The sequence below is a fragment of the Ixodes scapularis genome, unplaced genomic scaffold (genome assembly GCF_016920785.2).
Source record: "Ixodes scapularis isolate PalLabHiFi unplaced genomic scaffold, ASM1692078v2 PGA_scaffold0__279_contigs__length_252992795, whole genome shotgun sequence".
NCBI classification, from domain to species: Eukaryota; Metazoa; Arthropoda; class Arachnida; order Ixodida; family Ixodidae; genus Ixodes; species Ixodes scapularis.
Genome location: NW_024609835.1, coordinates 75,156,476 through 75,176,888, shown reverse-complemented (window position 1 = coordinate 75,176,888; position 20,413 = coordinate 75,156,476). Strand labels below are relative to the sequence as shown.

At 43.4% G+C, this 20,413-nt stretch overlaps 1 protein-coding gene across 4 annotated transcripts in view; it reads left to right on the top strand.

Annotated features, from left to right (window-relative positions):
• LOC8039012 overlaps window positions 1-20,413 on the top strand; it is a 154,380-nt gene that overhangs the window by 89,100 nt on the left and 44,867 nt on the right. For all 4 annotated transcript variants that reach the window (XM_029966623.4, XM_029966625.4, XM_029966626.4 and 1 more), the window contains exons 5-8: window positions 7,275-7,386; window positions 9,586-9,744; window positions 12,021-12,135; window positions 19,556-19,716. In XM_029966623.4, the coding sequence (XP_029822483.2) occupies window positions 7,275-7,386; window positions 9,586-9,744; window positions 12,021-12,135; window positions 19,556-19,716 (547 nt within the window). The remainder of the gene's footprint in view (window positions 1-7,274; window positions 7,387-9,585; window positions 9,745-12,020; window positions 12,136-19,555; window positions 19,717-20,413) is intronic.

Sequence of the window (20,413 nt, the reverse complement as noted above, 5' to 3'; positions counted from 1 at the left end):
ACCCATTATGTTGTCTCTCTCGTGATTCGCCAAGTAACACAGGCTGGCCAACGGGGGCGCAGAAAAGCTGGGTTTGCTGGCCCTGACACGTAAACAGTAACATAAATTTTATTCTCTGTTAACATATGCAGTCTGAACTACTTGATTTCATTTCATTTATTGCCAATGAGGACCTTTACATAGAGGAGGGAGAAACGTTAGGACACCGCAAAATAACATTCGGGACTTTTAGCAAACCGTTACCGGGTTTCGCGTACCGCATGCTTTAAAGCGCTCCCGGGTGATACCGTGACCGCAGGGCATGCTTCAAAGGCTCGGGTAGTACGGTACGCGGAACACGGTAACGGTTTGCTAAACGTCCCTATTAGGAGAGGTAGTAAAAATTCGGGTTGTTCCATACTGCGGCGCGTGACAAGTGAGGCTCGGAATCGTATAGCTTGTATGACTAAAATATCGTGGGGATTTCAGTCGGAAGTTTATATCCATATATGTATAAGAAAACACCTGGATTTGTACGCACCGTGGTGGGGTTGAGAACATTTTGTCTCACTTTACTTCTTTCTGGGGTACGGAGCAGACATGAAGCAGCGTCCTGCTTGAGCTTTGACCGATGGCTCGCAGCCATTCTGTCACACGCGATTGCTTTGTCTGTTGACTTTCTCGTGACGTGCTTCGTGCGTCTGCAGTCACTGACAGAATTAGAACGACACGAAGGTCCTTCAGATGACCCGCTTCCCACCTTCGATAACCGCGTCTCGTGAACCTCGAGCGTACACGCTTAGCCAAAGTAGGCAACGAGCGCATGCTGGAGACGTTACAAATTGTGGCGCCGTCTCAGTAACACTGAGACAACATAATCTAAATAAAATTAAGACTCGCGGCATCTTGCAGAAAAAGAAAACACACCACGTATGCGTCTAAGTTTTAGAAGCGAGGAATATATTAACCAGATTAATTATTCTAATCTTATTGCGTCGACAGCGAGGCCAGAATAATTAACCGGCACTTGTGGAATTACTTTGACCGCCGTGTAGTTCCTAGACCCCTTAGCCCTGGAAGCTTGTTAGTGAGTTTAGTTCATTATTATTATCGTTATTTTTTTTTTTTGCTTCGTTGGTCTCATCTTTTTTTTCTGCTTTACTAATAAATATCTTCAACGTAAAAAGCTCCCGCCTCCCCCCCCTCCCCCCCCCCCCAAAAAAAAAAAAAAAAGAGAGAGATTAGTACGGATACTTGACACACGAGCACACTCGATAGGGTGCTTCAAATTCAATAGAGTGCCCCAGCAACGTTGAGGCACTCTGGCACTCGATCGCACGACCCTGTCGCGCCCCGTTTGCATATATGCGAGCGCTTGTGTCACCCACATCACGTCCTTGCGTCAGCGACGCGTGCTTGCCGAGTTCCCGTAAGGGCAGACCTTGGCCGCTTTGCGCGAAAGTGGGGACCAGCCGATATTCTGGCTCCGAAATGAGCGCTTTGTTCGCGGCGAGCCATTGAGGAGGAAATCGCCGAGTCGCCGCCGCGCCAGGCCGGGCAGGCTCGCCTCTTGCCTCCGCTTATCTGGGTCGTCGCTGCAACTACAACAGGCTTAGAGCAGCAGCATACCGCTCGGGCGTGTCGTATATAATCGGAAATTATTAGAGCAGGAACTAACATTACGGCTTGCAGCAGCGCGGGCAGAGGAATTGGCGCTAACCTTCGGTCTTGGCGTCAACGGACAAGTAAAGATTCCTCGCGTAATGATGATTGGGCTGTATCGTAATGCTCGCGCGACATTACTATACCGCATGAACATCTTGGGGCGTCGTATCTCCGGGAAATGGAGCTTCCCCTCTCCGTTCGTTTGTTTGTGTTTGTTTGCACACGACACGAATCTGGGGCGACTAGGGTCGGGACGGGGACGACGCGCCAGTCATACAACTCGCATGACTGTCGGTAGACAAGTTTGCTGCGGAGACACAACTGCCAGTCTAACTACAGACATCCCCAGTAACAAGCTGACAGCGCATTCCTAACGTCTAGCGTCCTTTGTTTGCTGTACCGACTTCAGCCTTGTTTTCATTCTCGCGTCTAGTTTTGACAATGCGGCTTTGTTTATAAATCACCGTGAAATGGTTTAGTGGAGTGTTTTTTTTTTCCATGTGTGGAATTTATGCAGTGGAAAGCTATTTCCTTCGCTGGGCTTTTGGTACGGGCTTACCCGCCTTACTGCGGTGCCGGAACTCTTCAGAGTTTAAATAAATATTATTATTATAAATTAGTTTTACCGAGTGCCGGACAGCGGCATCTGTTATGTCTGCGTATACGATAGCGGCTCTATACTTCTGCCGAATCTCAGTATCGAACTCGTAAACGTAGACCAAATATTTTTGTCAAAGCAGGAAGCAGTCCGTAGCGTTCCGCCATTTGGACCGCTTCGTGGCTTCGTTTTCGCATCAGCAGTGTTTACAGAAGCGCGCCCGCCATGGATGTTTGTAAAGGAAATCTATGAATAACCGCTTTAATCAAAACATATGAAAATTTAAAATTAACATCACCCCCTCTCTTTCTCTTTTCACGAAGCATAGGATGCGACGTTTCGTTTCCAATACAGGCACCCTCATGAATGCGCTCTTTGAGCAGCGGCATTGTCCTCTTAGTAACCTCGTATATGAGTAGTAGCTTTCGCAATTCTCTATTAGTAATAGCGAACCTTCTGTCATTTTGAAGGACGGATCGGCACGGTGAGTCTCAGATCACTGAAGCGCTTGTCCTTGTCGGTGACACTCACTCCGGCGTGTTCTATCGATCCTGTATCGTGAACTAAACATCGGCCCCACTCATATACGCCCACGTCACGTGAGCGGTCCGCGCGCGCGATTAATTTAATAAAAGCCCGCACCACTTCAGGATTTACAAGCGTTGTACTCGAAAAGAGAGGGCAGTCCGTGCAAATATACGCCGCGTACGGTCGTCGCGTTCGTTGAACTTCGCTGATGGTCACCTCTGAAAACTCCTTTCGCCGCTGATGGGTCGGCGACCGTGAGACTCGCCGTTCGGCGTCAGCCTTCGCGACGGGGAGTCCTTAAGTGTACACACGTCACCGCGATGAACGGCGTCAAGAGGAGGGGGTCGTCCACGACGGCGTTGCGGCTCTTGACACATCCGGACGACGACGTTGTCCAGAGAGACTCCAGCGACACGCCCGTGGGGAGCTCGTCATTTGTACAAGAGATACTCGCTTCTTCGGCCTTTCGCAGGGCCTGTCGCTCGCTTCTTGCTGTGACGTTTGTCTGCCAGGCGTTTGACGGCCCCGAACGTCGCTCACTCCAGTCAGAATGGAAGACGCCAAGGCGCCGCTGTCTTCTGTGTGGGCATGTCCAAGTCCTTGTCAATCTAACCGTTCGCAAGGATTTGGACTTGGCAATCGGTAACATCTCATAGGCGTTACTGGCTGTCAAGCAGTTCAATCGAGGAAACGGGCCAAGGGGCAGCAAGATTTGTGAAAGTCCTCAATGAAAGGTTCTCTCGGTCGGGAATGCGCGAACAACGTCAACCTTGAGGTAATAAGTCCTGGTCGGTGCCTAGTTTGGGCAAAATCGACAAATGCAAGAATCGCAACTCTGCGGTGTTGTTAAAAAGAGTGCTCGTTCCTCATGTTCCCACAGAGAAGGCCCTGGTTAGTTTTAACAACATATTAGTCTGTGCCCTGTTTTTACTGGCCACACATCAGGTAACTATAACTGCATCACGTGGAAATGTGGTACTACGTTTTCCATTGAATCCCATTCATAAAAATTTCGGTTTTTAAGGGTTCTTTTGTTTTTGAGTTAAGTAACTTCGTCTTGATATACCTGGATATGTATTACGTACACCAGGGCGCTGTCCCTGGAATGACGCCATATGCTAATTTTCGACAAAAAACCTGCTCTAGTTTTCATGCTGAATAAAAGCCTACTGAAATGTTCGTACATGTCGTACACTACATGTTTTGTCATACTTGTTACCTAAAAATGGAAAAACGGCAATATTTCGCAAAAATTGCGATTTAAGGTTTTGTAGTACCCTTGAATCTTTATATTTTACCTCTAAAAGTATCAAGGACTGTTCATGATTGCGACATTAGTTAATTACGCATTTGAAGAACTCCCGGCAATCCAGAGCGGCATAAATATGAGCCATTTTTGTGTGCGTGGTTCTTCAAATTGTTACGTTGCCTGCCATCACATTTATGTTGAGAAGTCGTCCTAGTCGTCTCCTTTCCATCATAATTTCTGTGGCTTAATCATGGGAAATCATGTATATATATATATATATATATATATATATATATATATATATATATATATATATATATATATATATATATATATATATATATATATATATTTATAAATTGTAATTTTAATTTTTTTGTTGTGACACATCTATTCGAAAACGCGTTTATCTCTATGCCATTTTGGGGTATTTTCACAGTTTGCGCACAAGAATTTTATTTGCATATGTATGATTTATAACATGTAAAATGCAACTATCGAGGCTTGGTCTGAAGGTATATTTTTTATATTTATGAAAAATTCAAGAACCTTTTGTTAGCTCTTTGAAAATGGCATTTTTTTTTTTGCAATTTCTTTTATTCCTTTTATGATAAAATAGGTGTAGCGCAAATTATTTTTCTTCATTGCACTGACTGGTTTAAGATAGCGAATATGTTTATTTTTTTACTACGCTCTTTTTTAACTGTGATGTTAAGTTCTACGTGTGCGCAAGAACATGCGTTTTTTTTTTTGCGTGTGCATAGCATGCGCATAGATGTCCTCTTCAGAGAATTATTTATTGCTTCACCATGCTGGCACTCTTCTAGCAAGTTTGAAACTCCTCGTGCGTTCGTCACCAGTAGGGTCTTTTGGTAGACCGTTTCCGCAGCCCGCTAGGCACCCGAATAGCGCTCCATAATCCGCCACAAGACCTTGAACTATGCAGACAAGGTTGGCGGCGCGCATGCGCAGCTGCGGCGTTTTCTTTACGGATACCGTATAGCGGAGGAGAAAAACGATCTACGGGTGCCCCAATCGTTCGCGGACCATCGAGGTTCCTATCTCGCGATTTCGGATGTCTCCCACAAACGTGTAGGAGGGCATGAGTCTTTTTTTTTTTTTTTTTTCTGGTTATATTGATTTGATCCGATTTCCTCCGTGGCACGACGACGTCCCCGTGCGCAGCGGGGGTGCGGGGTTCGTTGACCGCGGATCGAGCGATCCGGGTCTTGGTGGCATGGCAGCAGGCAGGCGTCTTCAAAGTTCGAGTCGCGTGACCCCGCAACCAGGGGGAGTCTTTCCCTCTCCCCCTTCGTATGCGTGACCCTAAACTTGACATCGCGGTGTTTGTCTTTCGACGGCGCAGTCGCCGTCTGCGTGCACGGGTAACACGCAAACGGCGCCGAAAGGGCTCTGCTGTGAGCTCTTCCTCTTCTTGTCTCTTCTCCGTTCGTGTCAACGGGAGAGGGGCAGGGAAAGTTTACTTCTCTTTGGATTGCTCTTCTTGTCAAATACACCCGGGGCTATCGTATCAGAAGTCGCGTTGATCAAAGAACTGCAATTCTCCGGGGAAAAAAAAAAAAAAAAGAAACCGAATGACTGTTTACATTTGCGAAGCGCGTTTTGGGTAAGGCCCGTAAGGGGACATTCGAGGAAGTGCACTAAAGCAATTAGAGATACGATCGAGTGTCGATGAGAGGGAGAGGGCTCGATGAAGTACGCTAGTCAGAAAAGAACACTCGTCAGAGTCCGGAAGGGTGATAGGGAAGACGGAGATTGCAAATTCGTGACTGGTTTCCTATTTGCCGTGTTTGCTGACCAACGGAGTGGGCGAGGATAGGGCAATAAAACGGTGGCGCTATATTTGCGATAGAGGCGAATGTCGTTATGCCAGCTTCTGCCAAGGGCGGTCGGGGAAAGGCTCTTGTCGTGTGGGGTAGCGCTACAGGGTGTTCCACGTACGCTTGCGCTTGAACACAAGCAAAGTTTTAAACGAGGATACTTAAGCGAAAAAATATTTTTTTGTTGTGTCTTTTTGGTTTAAAGGCTGCATGGCTTATTCTATGATCAGTGTGCGTTGTATGATTAAGACTTTTTTATTTATTTTTTTCACGACACTTCTGTTATTCTACTTGTTTTCTAAAAATTTGGTTATGTGATGAAAGAGATCGTATAAGCTTTATTGCTTCCTAGAACAGATCGCAGCAGCATTTTTGTTACCAGTCTAGTTTTTGAGATATTTGTCATAAATTTGCCAATCATCTTTGTTGCGGTTTTGAGAGTGTCTCAAGACATGGGTGCTTTACTTTAACATGGATTTTTTTGCATCAGATAGTGTGCTTCGGTGACCAACAAGTCTTTACTTTATATCATGATAGTAACAAATCCGAAATTTCTCACTTGTGATGTTCATTTGCCAGTTTAGGATTTCTTGTTGATGAGTTCGGAAATATGCTTCACTGTAAACCGTCTAAAGAAACATATAAATAATCAAGTTCATTAATAGCCATATGTTGATGTGATGAGGCTCCCAATATATATACGTAAATATATGTATATGTATAGTTTTTCAGTGTTGATTTTTTTTATAAAACCAATATCTAACCTCTACTTTTGGTGAAGGGGGGTAGTTCTGCATGCATTTTTATGATAATATTCCAAATCAGAAATGCATAATGCTTTTACATCGAAAAATAGTTTGGCTCTTTTTGTGTCTGAGAACATCTTCAGTTTAAAATACATTGTGCAGAGTAAAAGTTGTCTGATTAGATTTTTCTATTTTAAATAGCATGTTTTCATTGTCCAAATACCATTTGTTACTTCTATGTTTATTGTTAAAATATTTGAAACCTGGTACACATAACAATATTTTTCTTATCAAAATAAAATTTGCAGTAAAAAAAGAAAACAAAAACTAAATTGAGCACTGATTTTTTTTCTTCAAAGAATTAAGCCGTATTAGCATTCTAAAAGCAGAAATAGAAGTTAAATCTAGTACATTGCCCTCTAGGTATAGGCCATAATCCTGAAAAGCATACTTCATGTTGTCTTCGTCTCCAATCATGTGCACACTTTTGGCAATGCTTCTAGACTAAAGTTCTTTGCTCACATTACTCAGGGATACAAGAGCATGGTGTATTCTGATATGGAAAATTGTTGTAGAAGTTATGTGTGTTGTGAACAAGGTATTTTGTATTATAGATATGTGCTTTTGGGAAAGTAATTACTGACATGGAACCCTTTGCTTCTTTTCAGGTCAAATCACCTGATTCATCTTCAGCAGTGCCACAAGTCCCACTCTTGGCAGCAGCCTCAGAAATCTGATTTGGGCCTAGCTTTTGAGAAAACAGGAGTTTCTGAACCTAAGGTAGTAGACTTTTTTTATTCCTTTTTTCAGTTTTTTTTTCTGTATCATATACCTATCCACATTTGCAATTAGCCACACTTCAAAAGCTAATCTGGCTACGGTATGTGGAAAAATGCTTTGTTGGGATGCCAGTCTGGCAGTGGTGGACACATGTTAGCAAGATTGCAGTGCTGGTAGGAATTATCTAGGAAAACTTGAACTAAGTACAACTAACTAGCACAGTTGGGGGACAGGTGGGACAGAGGAAAATTGGGACTCCCTCCCGCGTGGCTACGGCCCAAAGTCTCAACACTGTCCCCCAGTGGGTCGGGTGTTACTTGACGCCGACAAGGTTTGACCAGGAAAAAATTGGCAACTCCTTCGCCGTGGGGAGAAGGTTGGGACTGATGTTTTTATTTTTTTTTTATCAAACCCCCAAAGGTAAACCTGGCAATCATCTTTTGTCTGGCAATCATCTTCTGCCTGGTGATGGTTAGAGAAACACATTGGCTGGGAAGGGGAAATCAGGTTTTTGTTATTGTTTTTAGGCTAGGTGGCGCAAGCTACCGCCCATTACAATAGGTACAGCCATTATCATTTATCCACCCAGGCTGCAAGATGGCAGTCCTGGGCAAAAATTGTGAAGGCCATGTAGTTTTTCTGAATTTGTTTATTTTTAATACCTTACAGGCTTATGCAGAGCATTAAGTAAGGAAGGACAAAACACAAGAAAAAAGAACTAGAATTCAAGATATAGACAAAAAAGAAACCACATGACAAGAAAGCACAAACTTATAGACAAGTACTACAACTATAATGCTTTAGAACAGAGGAAAGAATTCAACAATACAGTGCTCACAATAAGTATACATACAGCATAATAAAAATAAAATGTTTGGGAAAAAACGAGCTGGCAATGGTTGAACATAATACACATGCTTGCATTTGAAAGTCAGCGAGAAAAACGGATGGATAGGCTAAACAAAAGTGTATGAAATACATTTACTAAGCTGCTTCAGGATGGAAATGCTGTCAATATAAAAGGTGACCTAAGATTCTCTCACAACAATGGAGCACTCTTAGTGTGCTGTTCTCTACATATTTCTTCACGCCCTTTTTAAATGCTAGAATAGTTAAATTATGAAAATAAAAATAAAAACTATGATAAATTCAAAAAAAAAAAAGTTGGATGAGGAGAGTGCGGAATTCAAGGTTACGGAGAAATGTCATCTGGTCTTGTCACCTCCCACAGGGTAAAATATATTGTCTTGGTTCACCCCTCCACTGAACTGCAGCAAGCTAAGCAAAAGATGTGAGGAAGGCTGAAAAGGAAATATGATGGCTTCACAAAAACTCTGCTTGGAGAGGGGGGGATGAAAAGGGAAAAGATGTGGGAGGGGAGAAAACACTCAGATCTGGGAAGTAAAAAATGTGTGTTGGATACTAATTACATAGGCCATTCCTGAAGTTGTCTTTTAAGTGAGTAATGGGAGAAAAGATGGCCCTAATTACTGCTATACCATTATTATGAAACATGGTCCTGCATAACAGTTTTCCATAAAAAAAATAGATGGAAGGAAACAACATTGGCAAAGATGGGTCAAAACAACTTTCCACTTCTACCAGTTGTGAAGTTCTCATCTCGCCCTTGATTGCTACTTATAAATAAATGGTACCACGTAGTTGCTATTTTCGAGAATAATAGAACACAGCATTTATGACCTTATATGCTGTAGTACATAGTATTTCCAGTTGAAAAGAAAATGTTGTGTATAAAGAAAAATTCGCGGCAACCTTTATCTTCGAAGTCCTATAATTCGTGAAATGCAGTGTTTAAGAGCTTCATGGAAATAGAAAGTGCAAAAGACAAGGACAAGTGGAAGACTACACAAGACAAGTGCTTACTCTCAGCTGACGTCTTAATTTGGAGGAGAATGAAGGCAAAGACAAAGCAGTTTTTCTACAGTCTAGGAGCAATTCCTTCAGTTGTGGAAGACATGAAAGAGTTATTTTGGGAGTGAACAACCTACATTCCTATCAATTTTGGGGAAACTGAATATGTGTGTCACGGTGACCAGGAAAAGGGAGGGGAAATGGAGACAACTGGGGCAAAGGAGGGGGCCCTATAAGACGGTGAGAAAAGGGGTGGGGAGAGGGAGGGAAAGAGAGGGAAGGGATGAGAGAGGAATGGGGAAACTTAATTGGTGTGTTTCTTCTTAGGTTTACAGCAGCTATGTCTCTGCCTCTTCACCCGGAAAGTTGCCAAAGTGCTTCACAAGCAGCTTTCTACTTGAGAAGGGAAATGAATTGCGCCACTGCACTAGTTCGCTTCCTACAGAAGTAACAATGGCAAATTCTTCACATTTTCTACATGGACAGGTGAGTATCATGCATTGTAATATACTACTGCATGAGCTAAAAGTTTTCATAATTTAGTGAAGTAGGATTGCCTCAAAGCCAGAAATAAAAACTTTTTGAAAAGAGCCGTAAAACAATTTGAGAATTGTAAAAGCCTTACAGATATTTGACTGTCATTCCAGTGTGTTATTGAGTCTCTGAACTTGCTCTTTTCATTTAATACTGTCCACCAGATTCATAACTGTCCACACTGTGGACCTCCGTTATGCCTCAGACATTATTCGTAATGAATGTAAAAATAAAGATGCAGACCAAGGAACGACACAGCAGACAATGGCTTATCTGGTCTATTGTTTTTGGTCTGCATTCTTATTTTTATGCTTTTTTACATTTGTCAGACATAACAGAGTGGGGAGGGGAGGAGGGGAGAGGAAGAAAGGGAGGGAGGCAGAGAGAGAGAGAACGGATGATGATGATAATGATCTCAAAGGGGCTTGAACCCCGCACCGACTTTCACCACCCACCCTATCATAAATTGTAGATAACCCCCTCAATTTATGGGAGATTGTAATTAAGCATTTTTTGTTGGTGTTATCAAAGAAAATGTTGGAAGGACAAAGTTTTAGTTAGACACAGATTTCATAAAGTAGGAGACTGACTTCGTTAAATTTTGATGAAAGATCAATGAAACATTCAATATTTATTTTTTCCTTGTGTTAACCTTGCTCAACTTATGTACAACATTTGTTATATTTCTGAACTGCCCTTTCTGTTCTTTGACAATCTTAATAAGTATCTGTGCTGATATTGGTATTTCTGTCACATAAGGCGTGCTTTTAGCTTCATTGAACAAAATGGGATACCAAGTAATACTCGGATTTTGTCGAATTATTTACCGAGCTACAGTGGCGTACTAACGGGGGAGGCTGGGGTACCTTAGCCCCGGATACCAGGCGTCCCAGTCACCTGTGTGTCTGTGTGTGGGTGCCACCTCTGGCGCCCCCCTCCCCCCCCCCCCCTGCTTTACTGGTTGCGATCTCGGGGGGGAGGGGGGGGGGAAGCAGGGGCCTACGAAAGATTTAAGGGCCCTGGATGCCGGATGACCTTGTTACGCCACTGCCGAGCGACAAAAATTGCGGTAAAGTTCCGAAAGAACGCCCACCTAAAGGAAGAGATAAATGGTGATAGACAGGCTGGGCTATCTTTGAAGATGCCACAGGAAAATAAAATAAAATAAATAAATAATAATAAATACTCTGGCACCGGCTACAAACCACGTACCGCGAGAACTGTTACCTCAGATCGCGGACACGGCAAATTCGCGTTTCCCGATGCGATAAACGCTCGGGGATTCACTAGGAACTCCTGTGTCACGGGAAAGGATAGCGCGCAGGTTGCAGACGCAGCAGATTCGCCTTTCACGGTGCGAAGAAAACCCGCCCGGAACTCGCATTTTGCGGGAACGAATACCGCAGACGCAGCAAATCAAGTTAATGGTACAATAAACACGCGGGAACCCGCTACAAACTAGCCTGTCACGGGAACCGATATCGCGCACGCAGATCGCGGACGAAAGCGCGAAAACCCGCTGTGAACTCGCTTGTCAGACGTGCCGGTACAGCAAATTGAGCTGTTGATACGATTCCCGTCGGACATCGCGTGACGTCCGACGGGAATCGGGGGGTGGGGAATGTTTCTGAATTTTGATGTTACGGATATTTAGCGAGAAAAACGCGATAGGCGATTTCTCGGTGGCGGGCGTTCTCTCAGAACTTTACGGTAAATTGTTTGTGATGCTACCAATACTAAAATGTAGTCAAAATGCTGTCATAAAGTGTGATGCAGTTAGTATGGTCTGCTACTTTTCCATTCTTTGGTAAACATAAATGCCACTGAACTGAATGGTTTCATTTATACCCACGTCCCACTGGAGCGGCAAACAGAAACAACCAATACTAACTAGCTTCAAACACGTGCAACGTGCTCGCAGAGGTACCTTTGGCCAGCTTCGAGTCTCTGTGCTCGTGATGTTTGCATTAGCGATTGCAAGCTTGCCAGAGATACCTTAACGTGCATGCGGCATGTGCTCGAGGATTGTCAGTGTCAATTTCTGTTTGTTTCTCTAGTGGGGCTAGGGTATTAAAAGAAACCACGTTCAGTGTTCTTCTCCTCTGACCATGCTAGTCTTATAATAACTACTGGGTATCATCCGAACTATTTGAGTATGGCACAGAAGCATTTGTTTAGGCACGATATGCCTCTACGATTGGTTTTGACAGCCTTTGCGGTTATTTCAGGCCCTGCCACAGTCTCCAACTGAAGTCGGCCCACCACTAAGAAACGGAATGGGGCTTTCTACTGAAGAACATGTTGGCATTTCTTTCTGCCAAGATGACTGGGCAGAGGACCAAGGTGGGCAATCACTATCAGCAATTTGTCTCAGAAGAAGAAAAGGTTACTTTGTATATTGGTTAATTTATTCAGAATAACTATGATTAACTTAAAGTACTACTTCAAGTAAATTTAGAAAACTCATTCTTTCCTTGAAGTACATTCTCTGAGTATGTACTTGTACTTTACTTGAAGTATTTTTTTCTGGTACTTTCAAAAGAAAGTCAGTGATCTGATTGCTGCGCCAATTGCGCCAAACTGCACCAAGGGGCTAGCCCTGCTACGTCCTGCTACATTTTGCCAAAATATGGGTAATCTGCGCCAAACCTGCACAAAAAAACAAACAATTTCGGTTCCCTTTCAAAATCGAAACTAAACTGAGTACCTTAATTGAGAATGCATGGGTTATTGTGCCCGTTACTCAAAAAAAGTAATTAATTACAATTACAATTACTTGGCCTAAAAAGTAGTGGATAACCGTTACAAATTACTCCCCGTAAAAAGTAACTGATTAATTACTTCGTTACTTTACTCAATTACTTTTGCATTATTTTAAAGAAACACGCAAAATACCTGCAATATCTACTGCGTGTTTGTGGGGGGAATTTCGGGCCCCATCGAAGATAAAACAGATTCAGTACTATATCTACCGATTATTTTAGGATAATAATTTTACGACGATGGATCTATAAAGCTTTAAAGAACTGGAACAGGTATTCGATATAAACGAATTTAGCGCTGTCCACCCGGAATAGAACTGAATCCCATAAACATGCGACGAATGCACATGAGTGGTGGAGGCACGCACACCATTCGAAATATGGAAACGGCAAACTTTAGAACACGACTCTCCTGAAGATGTGGTTTTTCTACGGTTGCTATATATTGCCTAAATATGGGCTGGTTTAGCCACTAAAACCAACTGGCTGTAAGACGTCCGTGCGGTACTTGCGTTTGGGCAGATTTCAGAGTACCGCTTGTTAAAGGTTGTTATCCGGCCTTAGCCCACTCGATCTTTTTTCTTGGTCATCAAACTAATCAAAACTGAAACTTCACACGAAATATACATCCACAATCTTTCAGCCAGGCTGATTTTTCCGTTTAGGAAATATTAAAAAAAGCACAATTTTCAGTGAACAGCAGGCTTCAATGTATCTCACGCGTTTACAGCCACCTTGAGCTGCCTTAGCTCCTGTGGAGGCACCCTACTGTGTCCAAGTCAGCCACTGTTTATTCTCAGAAAACTCGGGCTGTGTTCCCTTTCCCTAAAATGTTCGATTAAGTTCCCATAGGCACAATCCGCTGACGAGAACCCCAACATTCTCCTTTCTAGGAACATGGGTTCAGCTTCGAAGTCCCAAGCCATTTTGGCTGTGCTCCCTGGCCACCTTATTACCTGCTGTCTAAAGTTACTGTTTGAACTGACAGTAGTGTTGATGCTACATTCTTTTTCTGTTCCAATGAGCTGCTGCCGTCGCTTCCCTTATGTTTGTGCCTTACGCATCCGCTAGTGCGAAGTTAAGTGACAGAAACCACAAAGCTGGTTGGTCCAGCCAGTATTTAGCTTTCACAGCGCTGTCAGATATGAATAGGGTCGAGATCTCGTTACAGTTTTTTTGTTGTTGTTGTTTACTGCGGGGTGGGTGTGTGTAGGCAGAACATCGACAAGCAAAGGACGGTCTCGTGTGACAAAAAAAAAATGCTGATTGGTTTTTGGGGGATAACACGCAGGGGGTGGGGTGGAAAGGAGGGGGGGGGGGGGAAGGGGGCGAGCGGACATCTGCACCATGGTCACAGTGTCCATGTTCGTACTCTTCACGACTCCCACTCGATGGTTTTATGGGCCATTAGTTTTGTGCTCTTTTGTGCGATCGAAGCAGTCCGTTCGTTTTCCAAGTCAAAGCTTGTTGCCTTCATGTAGACAGTCGAATCCTCCCAGCCTGACTGCCCGTACGAACAACTCCAGAAACAGGCTCTGGCTGGGCTGTTGTGGTTTCCGTGAATTCCTTTCCTTCGCCAGCACTAGATCTCTTTGCGAGCAAACCCCCGTCTTGTGTTCTTATGCTAAAAGCGCAAAGGCCGTTGCATCGCCCTTCTTCCTCTCTATTTTTCCCTTTGACGGGGCGAAAGAATTGTAACGAGTAATTTCAGTAACGCGTTACTGAAAAAGTAATGAAATTAGATTACAAATTACATTTTTAGAAAAGTAACGAATTAATTACAAAATTACTAGAAAAGTAATTAATTACAAGTAATTCCGTTACTTGTAACAGATTACTTCCAAGTCTGGTTATGTGGCGCAAGCAGCCGCCCGACGCAAAATGCCCTCCATCAATTGTCCATCCGGTCTTGCATGGTTTTCCCACTGTCTCGCGTTCAAATCGTGCCGTGGGTCTCTTCTCGCGTCTTTTTTAAAAGTATTTTTAACGATAGACACGGGTGTGTGCGGACGCTCCGACGCTAGCATGCCGGGTACTAGCCATGCCGTCATGCTGCGAAACGAAACCACGTTTTTGCACGGGCTGTGGGAGGAGTTACTTTGTGAGCTGAAGCACTCACTCCTGAAAGCAATGTCCATAGGAAAACTATATTTGGTCCCTGCCTTCCAGTCACTGTGGTCGTGCGACGTCGGGTCTTGCCGTCCCCACGTCGCTGCAGTTATGGCGCTTTCTAAAATGAAACTAAGTACCGCCGCATGTTCATCAACATTCCTTTTCTTGTTTTAATCATACGTTACTAAAAATATCCCTCTTTAACTCAAAGACTGTTGTGTCGAAGTATTGATTACCTAGGTTTCTCTCGGTGGGCTTTCCTTCGAGAGGTACCCCTGTACGTAAAAAATCTGCCGCGAAAGAAAGTTGGTGGAGAGAAGTGAACTAAAGCAAAGAAGGCACACTGAACCCGCACAGCACGCTTGTTTGTCCCGAGTTCAGTCGTTGTACAAAGCGCTCCAAGAACATTTTGACCGTGGCTCGCGATGTCTTGCGTCGATGCGCTCAGGTTCTTTTTTTGTGTGTGTTTAGCTTGTACTAACTTGTTTGCCGGCCCGGTAAGTACGCACCGCTGGACTGTTTTTTGTCATATGCTTGACAGTTACATTTTGCATACAATTTTGGGAATCAGTTGGCGACGGAGCGGGGTGGCATGGTTTCGGTTTCGATCGAACAGCCGCTGTCTCCGCTCGCACGATGAAGCACGCACAACTGCAAGCCTGCTGAAGTTGCCCTCACGTGCATGAGAACACACTCTCGGAAAAAAAGGTATATTATTACACCCTTTGTCCCCTATAATACACCCCAAAACTTCAGTCCAACGTACAGTGCATTGACGTCGATCTGACGGTATTAACTATCATGAGAGGCATGATAGCCGTGTGGTACAACTCATTAAAATAGCTAATGTATGTGTTACAAACTAAAAACATAAAAAAAGATAATCGGAGTTTTTTAGGACCTAGTGCAAAATCTCAGTGTTTTCTTTCAGTGGTCCTTGATACATGTTTTAGCCATTTAATAAGTTATATCGCACCGTTATCAAGCCCCTCGTAAAGTTTGAGGCTGTCTGTTCGACTATAGTGCGCTGTACATCGAACTGAAGTTTTGGGGTGCATTATATAAGACAAAAAGTGTAAAGTGATACTCTTTTTTTTTTTTTTTTTTTAGAATGTTGGGGCGCTTGTATTGTATTATGTTTGCTTACTTTTGACGAAAATCTGGCACGTCGGGAACCAGTAAAATGGTGGCAAGCGGTTTTTCGGAATCGCCCGGCAATGCCTACAGCACTGTACACTTGCGGGATCTATCAGCTGTAAAAACAGAAGCAGCGAGTTTTGTCACAACACGTAACATCAGAACACAACACAGCACAAAGTGCCCTGTGTTTGTGCAGCACTTAAAACAAATATTTTAATTTTTCTAAGAATACCTGCTCTAAAAGCCACTTTTGTTGCTTCGAAACACTGTTCTGGCTGCTCCAAAAGCCATTTTTGCTACTCCAAAACACTGTTTTGGTTGCTCCAAAGGCCACATTTGCAGCTCTACAACACTGTTCAGGCTGCTCTGAAGGGTGCTTCAAAATGGCTTAGGCCAATCACATCACTGGAAAGTACAACTCCCAACTTCAGAGTCAATTCCCCAAATTTGGTATTGTTAAATTTGTAAAACAAAATGATGCTTTGTCAACTCTGAAGAAATACTGAGAGGATATTCGACTCTCATCAGAAGCATGAGCAGACGACTCATTACTTTGTTTGTACTGAAGTGTGTGTGTGTGTGTGTGGGGGGGGGGGGGGGGGGGGGCAGCTTCCTTACAGCATTTCTAACTTGCTAAGTCAGTGCAAGTGAAAAGGATAAAAATATTAGGAGAGGACACTCCTCCACTAGAGGATTGCTTGCAGAAGCAATGGGGTCAACATCATGCTCTCTTGTAATCAGACTTGTACGTAACGCGTTACAAGTAATTGATTACTTGTAATCAATTACAGTTGAGTGTAATTTTGTAACGCTTCAATTACATTTGTCAAGCTGTAACGCTCGGAGTAATTCAATTACTTTTTTTCTGTAATCAATTACAAAATCAATTACGCAATTACCAATTACATTTTTCATCCCACAATTTTTTTTTCTCACAAAAATCAGCATAGTCACTCAGCCATGGAGCAAAAATGATTGACATTTTTTTAACATCTAAAAAAAATAAAACTAGGATTAGTCGGCAAATCCTTTTTTCTTTTACGCCACGCTCTTCTACAAGCGCGCCACCAGCCTTGGCTGGGGAGTTCCGGATCTCGTTGCAGATTGCTGATAAAGTCGACGGGAAGCGGGAACTCGCTATTGACTTTTTAGTGGGCTTTGTTCCTTAGGTCGACGCGTCAGCTACACGACAAGGTCCGGGTCTGAAAACAAAAAAGGAAACAATAACCAAACAAAATTGTGTGCGCAATATTTTAATGTGTATTTGTGTATTTCTGTCATCGCAATAAAAAGTAACGTGAAAGTAACGTGAAAAGTAATCAATTACTTTGCAGTAATTGTTCAATTACTTCTGGGAGGCAGTAATCAGTAACGGTAATCGGTTACTTTTTTGACTGTAGTAATTGTAATTGTAATCGGTTACTTTTTTTCAGTAACGTGTACAAGTCTGCTTGTAATACATTTAACCGCCTTGGGTGCCAGCGGTGCCAAATTCAGTAGTCAGAGGAACTTCTGAATTTGGTGCCATTTCCGAGAATAACTACTTTGTGGCCACTTGACTTTATTTGGTATTCGCCACCATTTCCGAAGATAACTGATGCACCCCTGATTACCCCTGGGGCAATGCATACCAGTTCAGAAACAAACAAGATATCACTATAGGGGAATGAAAAGGCATGATGAATGATTGTGTCAAAAGGTACTTGTGCTTTGCTGCAAAAGTACATTGTATTTATAGTAGTACTTTACTTTAACTGATATGAACATTCGGACACCTTCCTGTCTGGCCGATGAACTGGCCACCGCAACTTAGGTACATTGCACCCAGTGTACTTAAAGGGGCACTGTAGTCGATTCTGAGATTGTCTTTTTGTGGTGACAACTCAATCTAGACGCTCCAAGCATCCCAACAAACCCGAAATCACAATCGTGCATAGCTTATTTCCTCGTTAAAAGTGTGTTCGAAGATCGCGACACGCCCTTTTTGGGAAGAATTTTCTTCCGAGTGAAGCCGAGTGAAGTGGTCGACGAAATGCGCTTGACGGCGAGTTGAGAGCGATGGCTTTGCCCGCGGTGAAATAGAGGAGTCTTATCCAAATGTGTACCTATCAGACTCTCTTTGAAACGAGTTATAATAAAATCATTCAGAATCTGTGTGTATTGTAGGGCTTTGATTGGTCCACACATTGTAGTCCGCGAGAAAAAAGAGTGCATGTTTTTCTCTTGCCCTGAGATAAATAGGCAGTGTTGTAATTTATAATATGATATTTTCGGCATTAAAGGAGCACTGACACCCCAAAGGTCGTATTCTTTTTTATTGTCTAAAACGATGCAAGTTGTAGTCATAAACACGCAAAAAAAACCGCATCGCGAAAAAAAATTTCCCCGCGCGCGCGCCTTTTTATTTGTGGCGTTTAGATTTCCCGCGCTCACCTCCTTGCTTCTTTTGATCGGTGACGTCAAAAATCAGGAAATTTAGAAGCTTTGTAGGCGACCTTTCTATAACATTTAATAACGGCAATCGTAAAACATGTTTTTTAACGCAATTGCGAATGCACTATAGGCCTTTCTTTTTGAAATACCGAAAATAAGATTTCGGTGTGATGTCGCTTCCTGGATTTGTATGCTCCCTCGGAAAACTTGGCGGCGCTCGAGCAGAGGATTATCGGCGAGTCGGGGACGAAACCGGTTTTTTTCCCGCGCCGGCACCCTTCTATCCCGCCTGCTCGCCTCCTCCTCGCTTCGGGCCGCGGTAGCAACGGCGCTTAGCTTCACAGCGTGGAGCGGAGGTCCGAAAGAAAGTCAAGTCGCAGGAGACCGCAAAATTTGACTCACTGCACTGGCGCGGATCGCGCGGGAACTTCAAATTTGACATTTGGAAATTGTTTTTTTTAATTCAGAAATACTGAATTCCCAAGTTTCAAATTTTGAGGGTAATGTCCAGGCATCGTTTCCAATCGTTTCGGATAGTAAAATAAAATATGATTTTGATGTGTCAGTGCCCCTTTAAAACAGTATAATATCAAAACGACCTTTTTTAAAAATGACTTCAGTGCCCCTTTAACACTACGCTTGAAGTATAGTACAGAGTGAATGGGACCTCTCATTCACTCTATGCTTTTACTTCAAGTACTTTTTAGCTGTACTTTACCCAACACTGGTTATCATGTTCACTTTTTAAAGGAAGTGTCTTTACAGTGAGGAGGTGAGAATGGTGCGAGAAATGTTGTCTCAGGAATGTTGCTAAACCTGCTTCTTGTAAACCTGTTTGTCTTTTTGTTTTGTACATCAAAAGCCGAAGAAATAGTTAATCTACTCGTTGTGTACACTAAAAAATAAGCAACCCAGTTGATGTTAAGACAACTAGATCATCTTGTCACACAGAATCACTGTTTACGACTTTAAAAAAAACTGTTGGTGCCAGAAGAGAGCAGTTCTGGGTGGCTATCCATGACTGGCCACTTTTTTAGGCATGCCATCCATGACTGGCCATAATTTTTGGCATGCCTTTTTAGCCTTTCTTTGTAGCTTTATAGTTTCTTTTACAGTTTATGTTAATATGCCAATTTTTAACTGGGGGTCTATCTCTCTGTATCCTGTGAAAATGCAGAAAAGAGTGTGCTATCCTGGGAATAGAACAAACTCTGTAAGAGTAGGCTGAGCATTCTAATGTAAGCTCTGGAATAGGGTTGCATGACTAGGGAGTTTTCATGAAGCCATGGTGTGATGTTTTCATCTCTCCTTCACAGTCCTCTGGAGAAGCCTTCCAACTACCATGGGTGTCGGTGGAGTTACAGATCCCTCCCACTTCTTTGAAGACGAGTTTGGAGGTGGTGCCAGCCTTGGTGTTGGAATGAGTGCTAGCTACTATGGGGGCCGGAGGTCGCACTCCCATCGCCTCAGTTCAAAGGTGAAAAAAATTTGCCATTATTGCCTGTCATAAACCCTGGTCAAACAGGGCCTGCACCTCTTACACCCGGATCTATTAGAGTGCCACTCAACTGTCATTCCACAATTGCAGACGGGGTCTCTTTTTCAGCTAGAAAGCAACCTCTAAAGCACAAGTTTTCATAATGCACTTCCTAGGAATCGAGGAGTTCTTTAGGGCATCCTGTTGGGTTCCCTGAGCTCCCAAATTTCCTCAACCGTGCCTCCCCCATGCAAATTGTTTTTTTTCCAGATTAAGGAATATTTGAGCGGGCCTCAGCCTCTCATTGATGCATAGCCATAAGCTGTGGAGAACCTTTAACTTTCCAGGAATATGGGCCGTGGCTCTGGCACTGAGGCCCACATTTTTGCTGGTCTGAAGACACATTAACCCTCATGCCTCCAGCGCCAAGGCCGAGATTCCCACACTATTTTAAGACCTTTTGGACTCAGTCATGTCTCCAGCGCCGAGGCCTGTCTACCGGCATAAATGTGTTGTTGCAAAGAGGTTTGCGTTACAGTATCGCTGCTGCTATTTCTCGCCAGACTCTGCCACCATGCGCTTCGAGGTTAACCGATGACCTTATATGGACATAAACATACTTGGTAGGGCAGAAAGGTGGTGGGAGATGAAGGGTTCAGGGACAGGGGCGGATGCAGGAATTTCCTGAGGGGGGGGG